At 37.7% G+C, this 7,149-nt stretch overlaps 1 protein-coding gene across 1 annotated transcript in view; it reads left to right on the top strand.

Moving 5' to 3' along the window:
* Window positions 1–403: 403 nt before the first annotated feature.
* LOC107555070 (collagen alpha-3(VI) chain) overlaps window positions 404–7,149 on the top strand; it is a 49,231-nt gene continuing 42,485 nt past the window's right edge. The window contains exons 1-3 of the mRNA XM_016237768.1: window positions 404–625; window positions 3,291–3,399; window positions 6,707–7,135. Of these exons, the coding sequence (XP_016093254.1) occupies window positions 3,318–3,399; window positions 6,707–7,135 (511 nt within the window). The 5' untranslated portion in view covers window positions 404–625; window positions 3,291–3,317. The remainder of the gene's footprint in view (window positions 626–3,290; window positions 3,400–6,706; window positions 7,136–7,149) is intronic.

Genomic DNA, 7,149 nt, shown 5'->3' with positions numbered 1-7,149 from the left:
AGGCCGCACTCCGATGGTGAAAACTTACTCGCTGTTACTTTCATTTTATTACTTATGAGTTACTGTGTACTAATAAAGCGAAACCATTACAAATGGTTCGTAAAGAATGTTAATATATTGTGTTTGTGATTTTTCCTTCAGTGGGCCAAGGATACAATTTGAGTTGGAGGAGTATAAGGAGAAAAAAAATCTTGCTTTGTTACATCACCTTCCCAATAAGGAACAGCCATAGCAAATACAGCCTTGGGTCTGTTTCTCAATTATGACTCTCTCGCCCTTTTTTTCCCCTCTTTGTGCTTTTTCCTTCTCTATGCAGAGGAAAGTAGGAGGTGTGGAAAAATTGGGTGGCTTTTCTCCAGGATTCTCTGAGTTGTGTGTTCTGTCCCAGGCTGGAGTGAGTGGCACTGCTCCTCTGGAGAGCACACAGTCAGCTCAACGGACGAGAGTCTCACAGTAGAGCTCCGGTACATGAGCTTATCAGTCTCATCTCTGCCTAACCCATCCAGAACAGTTCTCAGAAGGGAAATACCAGCAAGAAAATGACCTAAGAGTTGTCTTTTTGCAGTTATTTGAAATTTCATTGAAAGATTGTGGAATACAGCGCTCTGTATTCTGTATTCCAGAGGTAAGTTGCTTGGTTATATATGAGTCATGCAAATATGTCTTTGTAAGAGGGGCATTTAAGTGCATGAGTGAGACTCATTAAGATGGTGTGGGTTTTGGTATATTTGGATGCATGCATTCTAAAAATATGCTAAAATCCATTTTTACTCAAATTTGCTGTGTATGCACCCTTTTTACCCTATAAAGTTTGGTTTGTTTGTGTGACTTTTCCAGTGCACGCAATGTGTAGGTGGTTCTACATATTCATTATAGTTTTAATGTTAAGAATTCACTGGGTACACAAAATTTCAAAGCTTTGGGACATTTTTCTTGCACCACAGGAAGAGGCATTGCTGAAAAGGCAGATCAAAGTGCTCTGATAAGTAGAATACATGAGGAGGGGCTCTGTGTTAAGGGTGTGTTAAGAGTGAACAATTTAGCAGGAAAGTCTTTGAGACCACTGTTACAGTATGCAGTCATGTGTTTGTGATATGGTTACACATAACCTCAATGATTCTGTTATGTAAAAGTGTAAAATAAAAAATTTTCTAGAAGGATATATTGCAGCATTTTCATCTTAATTGTCTGGTTTAGTTGTGATGCCGATTTTTGTTTTCATCAAGATGATATTCAACCCAGATGAGGATAATATTGATTATGAGCCTGTTTAAATAGAAGCAAGAAGCAGAACAAGTCAGGAAGCTTTGTTGCACATTTCTACCACTATAGACACTATTCAAATTGCACTGTAAAGACAGGGTGATGTGAAACACTTTTTCCACTGTCTTTGCCAGATGGACAAAGAATGCTGGGAGAGTTAGAGCGGAGGCATTCAATTTAAGTGAAGCAGAACCAGATGTGGACCCTTGAAAACACCAGAAAATCAAAATCCATTGCAGTACTTTCCCACTGATTTGCATACATATAGACAAACATGTAATTGTCACCACAAATATGCACAGAATTGTAGGGTACTGATATTTACCCTTTAGGGGAAAATAAGGTGTACATTCGATGGTACTGCTCCAGTGACAAGCTAAAGTTACAATTTGTACACGTTTTTTTTGAGAGTGTGGGCATTAGAATTCCTCTGTTGAGCCATCTTTGAGAAAGACTGACAAGGAGAAGCAGTTATCCCAACTTAAAACACTAGAGGACAATGTTGAGACACCTTGTATTACTCATTTGGTGCTTAAGGCATTTAGACTGAGGTTGGTACAAACATATGTTTTTCATCCCATTATTGTTGCTTGGGCATTAAAACATTTAAAATGTTACATGTCATGTTACATTAAATATGATAAATTTACTTGTAATGCATTTAAATGTAATACCATTGTGTGCTGAAAATTTAAAATGATTTAAAAATAATTATCTGCATCTAAATTAAATAAATGCCAACCGAAAAAAATTCAACTCATAAAGTAATTTTGTGTAAGGAACTCTCTCTCTCTCTGTCTAAAGATTCTAGCTGTTCCAGATTTTTTTTCATTGTTTTCTTGGCATTGATTTGGTCAAATTGATTTGGTATTGTAAATACCAACATAAGTAAATATCTTGAAAATACCAATGTTAACAACACTTCATGTTAAATTTAAAGAGTAGCTTACAACATAATTAAAATGCCAGGTGAAAATAATGGTTTTAAAACTATATTTAAAGGCATATTTATTTGAATAATGAATGAAATATGTCTGGAATATTTGACTTGGACCAAGACATGATTTTTCCTCGGGAAAAATTAGGCTGTTCATCAGTGACAACATGGCTTTGTTCACTTTACTTCATTTTACATTTAACATTTTAAAAATAAACGAATCGTAAAAATACAGTGTTTCATTTGTTATAACTGTAAGAGCCTGTTAACATAAAAAACCTCTAAACAAATATTTCCTAGTTGTGTTTTTATCATATTTGCATATATGGTAACATGGCAACCAAAACTATACCTGACTCAATGCGTCCAGCATCTCTGAGACTGATGTGATGGAAAATTGTTAGTGTGGACTGCGTAGTGCTTAGTGGTTTTTACTGGCAAGTGAGGAACATTGATGAGGGAAGAAAACCTTTAAAATCCTGAAATCTGACAGTTGTGTGGATTTGGCTCACAGGGTGGAAACAGGTCACATAAATCTCACTGTGCCGCCAAAACTTTTCCTCTCCTCCTAAAAATAAGCATAAACTGTCCCGAGGTATTTCAGAGAATGTTTATGTTATATTTTATGAGATAAGAATGCAAACAACCCAATAAAGGACTATATTTAGAATATTGATCATTTGATACCTATAATTTGATGGCAAAACTTTATCAAACTGTGCAGTTATGTCAGAACTGTGGATGAACAGCAGTCATATGTGTTTGTGCCATTGCAAGTAAGTGTAACTGAAATAAAGGGATGTACTGTGAGAATTTCCAGATATATTGTCACGAATCCGGTCCACGAACTTTCCTATTCATTGACTCTCGCACTACATTTGATACCTATAATTTGATGGCAAAACTTTATCAAACTGTGCAGTTATGTCAGAACTGTGGATGAACAGCAGTCATATGTGTTTGTGCCATTACAAGTAAGTTTAACTGAAATAAAGGGATGTACTGTGAGAATTTCCAGATATATACTGTATATAGTATGCTGTACATTTTCCCAAAAACTTAAAAGCAGTTTTGTTGTCTTTTTTCCCAGCTGTCTATTCCGTTGCTCTTGTGGACAATGGGGAAGAGCCGGTTATTACTGTTTGCCCTCTGGGGTGTAATGGTTTTTGGCCTATTCCCAAATCTTGAAGCTCAGAATGGTAAGTTTAGTTCGTTATTTTTATTTATTTATTTATTTTTGCCTCTCCAGCCTTCTTTGAGATGTAAACATCACGCTATGGGTAAAAACATGTTCATTTTACTGTGCTACGTTCCCTTGACTGGGAAGAGAATTTAAAATGAGGTATCTTGTTCTTTGAAAAGCTCTATTGTTAAATATTAAGTTTAATTACATCTACTTGTACAACAGTAAGTAAAAATAGGAGCATTACAGGGTGATTTTAGACTTGTGTTAAAACAACTTGTGTAAAAACAATGTGTTTTCAAGTTCATGTGAAATTTCATATTCAAGAGAGTGAAGAGAAACAGCTACAGTTTACTGATTTAAATACTTTGAAACCATTCAGAGCAGTATGATGAAGTTTGTTCAGAACCCCTAATGAACAAAAACAATTCAACGGATAAATAAATTTTAAGCTTACACCACCAATCCTGAAGGGTATCAAGAGCTACTGTCAGCGTCGGGAATAGCCACAGCCAGTTAATATTGACTATGGGTAATTCATGAAAAATTCAACTAGAAATACCCCAATTAACAATTCCCCCACTGTTAACATGACAAGTTTTGTCACAGTCACATTTTCTGCATGCTGTGACTCCTCTTGTGCTGGTTTTAGTGCATTTGCAACAAATAGACATGAGATAATGGATTTTAGATGTAACAGAATTGCAAAACTATCAACATCCATCCAACTGTCTTTCTGTCTCTCTGCCATTATCCATTATCCATTCACTTATTTATCCATCCATTCCTGTACTAAATTCTTGGAAAAAGGTAGATTCACTTCAGAAATAGATGCCTAAATTCTTAGACGACAAGGTATCACTAATTTATGTCTTTGAGACTTTAGAGATCATCAGCAGCTGATGATGGCTAACTGTCCAGCACAGCTTATGTCTTGAGAGCTTAATGTCTGATTCTTTTGTGTTTGTGTGCTGACTGTCTTCACTGTGTAACCATTTAAGTAAAAAAAAGTGTTCCTCCACAATTGATACAGTGATGAATCCATATGTTCTCATCTTTGAATTGTTTACTAAACAAAGGGCATATTTCACTGAATTTAAATATTAAAGACCCCATAAATTGAAGATACGTTTTGTGCCTTTGTGTCTGTGTTTTTTTCTTTAGCCATCAATGGTATTTTGTAGTGTGCTCCTAAATTATGATCACTTTTAGCAGATCACTGTATGCATTTTAAATGTACAGCCTCTCTCTTCTAGAAAATAAAGCTAAAAGTATTGATGACTCATTCTATACTACAGACATGTTTGCATCAGATGCTGTCTAGAACATGAATGTCCCTCCCCTAATATCACCTGCAGTCGATTATCAAGGAGTAAATCATGGCTCGTGTTTGTGACATAAAGCTTATTGGCTATTTAAAAATTGGACAAACCTTTCAATATATCCCGGCTAAACAATTTGTTTTAGTAGATACTGTTATCACAAGAAATAAAACCGTGATTGTTGAGTGATTTCAATCAACAATCAAATATGTGAAAAATGCCAGTAAAGAAGTGACAGTAAAAATATTTATGAAGGTCCAAAGATGAGACAGAAGGGTCATGACTGGTGCTGTTATCACTGAATACTGTAACATGAGTCTGCATGGTCTGACTGAACACAAGAAGATGAAAGATTCAATTGCCCAGGCAGCATCTAGAGGTGCCTAAACACATATACAGTTCAGAAACTTCATAATGTACACACAATTACTCACACATTACAGTTAAATACACTGTAAAATAAAACCCCACAACATAATTCTAGGCTATTTAGAGTATGAAAATGAGAAAGTTGCAGGGCATCTTCCTTGTTTCAGCAGACATGCAGTATAATGTGTTTGTGTTGTGTTTTTATGATGGATTGTAATTATCCATGATTATGTTTTATGTTTGCACCCCTCCCCTTTCACCATCCCTTTCCTTTTTTTTAACCCACACATTTTGCATTATATTTTGTTTGTCTCTCTGTCCTTTTTCCACTTCTCCTTCAAAGCCCCTGCGACAGCCGACCTTGTACTCTTAATTGACGGATCAGAGAGCGTTGGAGCTGCCAACTTCCCCCTCGTCAGTGATTTAGTGGTCCAAGTGATTGAGGGGCTTGCCATTGGCAGGGATGCAATCCGTGTAGCCCTCATGGTTTATGGTGCCAACCCTGAGATTCAGTTCTATCTCAATAACTATGACAACAAAGAGAGTATCCTCAGTGCTATCCGGGGGCTTAAGTACCCTGGTGATTATGAGGCAAATCTGGGGGCCGCTTTGGAGGAGGTGGCAGACAGTCTATTGGGCCAAGATGCAGGAAGCAGGGCAGAGGAAGGGGTGCCCCAGGTGCTGGTGGTGATCAGTGCTGGGGAGTCCACCGATGATGTCAGTCAAGGCGAGAGGGCCCTAAAGCAGGACAGTGTGTACACCTTTGGCATTGCTGTGGGTGTTTCTGCTACTGCCCAACTGGAAGCTATTGCTACAGACAAAAGCTTTGTTCTGTCTGCTCCTGATGTTAGAACAGTGGCAAGCATGGGTGACCAGATACTGCCATAGATTAATGGGGTCGCCCAGCGCACCATTGTAATTCAAACAGATTTCACAGAAGGTATGTAATTACCGTATATGGGGGATTCCATAGCGAAACTGAAGCGTGGGAAATAATAACTGTACTCATCTCGGACGTGGACCACCACTCTGCACATTTTGTGTGTTTCCCTTATTTAAAACACCTGATTCAGTTCATCAGCCCATCAGGTTAAAGCTCCATGAACTGCACAGAGTTTGTCAGATGAGACATACAAAATGTGCACTGGTGGGTCCCCAGGACCAGGATTAAAAACCAATGCTGTAAACAACATATGCTGTTTGCCAATGAAACATTTAAAACAAGTTTTGTGGTTCACTGTTCTCGTCATGGATTGTGTTCTCTCTAAGATACAATATTTACACTAAATCAAAAGTGTAGCACAGCTTTCAAGTGGAGAGAGTTAACTCTTGTTAATAATTTTTGTATGTTTATATTCAGGATTGTATAAAATTTTGGTCATAGCAAATGTCCGTGCTTTGAAATGAATTATCACTTAATGCTGATTAATTTCCATTGTTTTATTACATATATGATTTATCTATGCCAGCTTTATGTCAAGTAAAAGAATGGTGATAGTTAATATGTTGTATTTGTAAAAACCTTCAAGCTAAACCTTAATTATTCATTTTAGATTATGAGAGCTAACTGTTTCATAGGTTGCCTGATTTTGGTTAGCAAAATTCTTCTTTCTGCCCCCCCCCCCCTTTTAGCTTTGGCTGTTGGGAAGAGAGATATAATTTTCCTCATTGACAGTAGCATGGGTACCATCGCAATCAATGCAGTGCGAGAATTCATCAAAAGGTTTATTGACACCATGCCAATTGGTCCTGATCAGGTGCAGGTCGGAGTGGCCGTGTTTTCCACCACCCCAAGGATGGAGATCAACCTCAACTCATTCAGTTCAAAGGAATCACTAAGCTCTGCTCTCGCAAAAATAAAACCCAAACCTTCAGTTGAAGTCAACATTGGTGCTGCCTTGGATTTTGTGAGGACCAACATGCTCACAGCTGAGAGTGGGAGCCGCATTCAAGATCAAGTGCCACAGCTTGTGTTGCTCCTAACCAGTAAAAAATCCAAAGACAGTGTCCAACAACCGGCTGATGCCCTTCGTCAAATGGGTGTTCTGACTTTGGCTGCAGGCTCCAGGGCTGCC

This window comes from Sinocyclocheilus grahami, unplaced genomic scaffold (genome assembly GCF_001515645.1).
Source record: "Sinocyclocheilus grahami isolate Dianchi unplaced genomic scaffold, SAMN03320097.WGS_v1.1 scaffold523.1, whole genome shotgun sequence".
In the NCBI taxonomy this organism is placed as follows: Eukaryota; Metazoa; Chordata; class Actinopteri; order Cypriniformes; family Cyprinidae; genus Sinocyclocheilus; species Sinocyclocheilus grahami.
The sequence above is the reverse complement of the archived record's forward strand: the minus strand, read 5'-3'. Positions and strand labels throughout refer to the sequence as shown.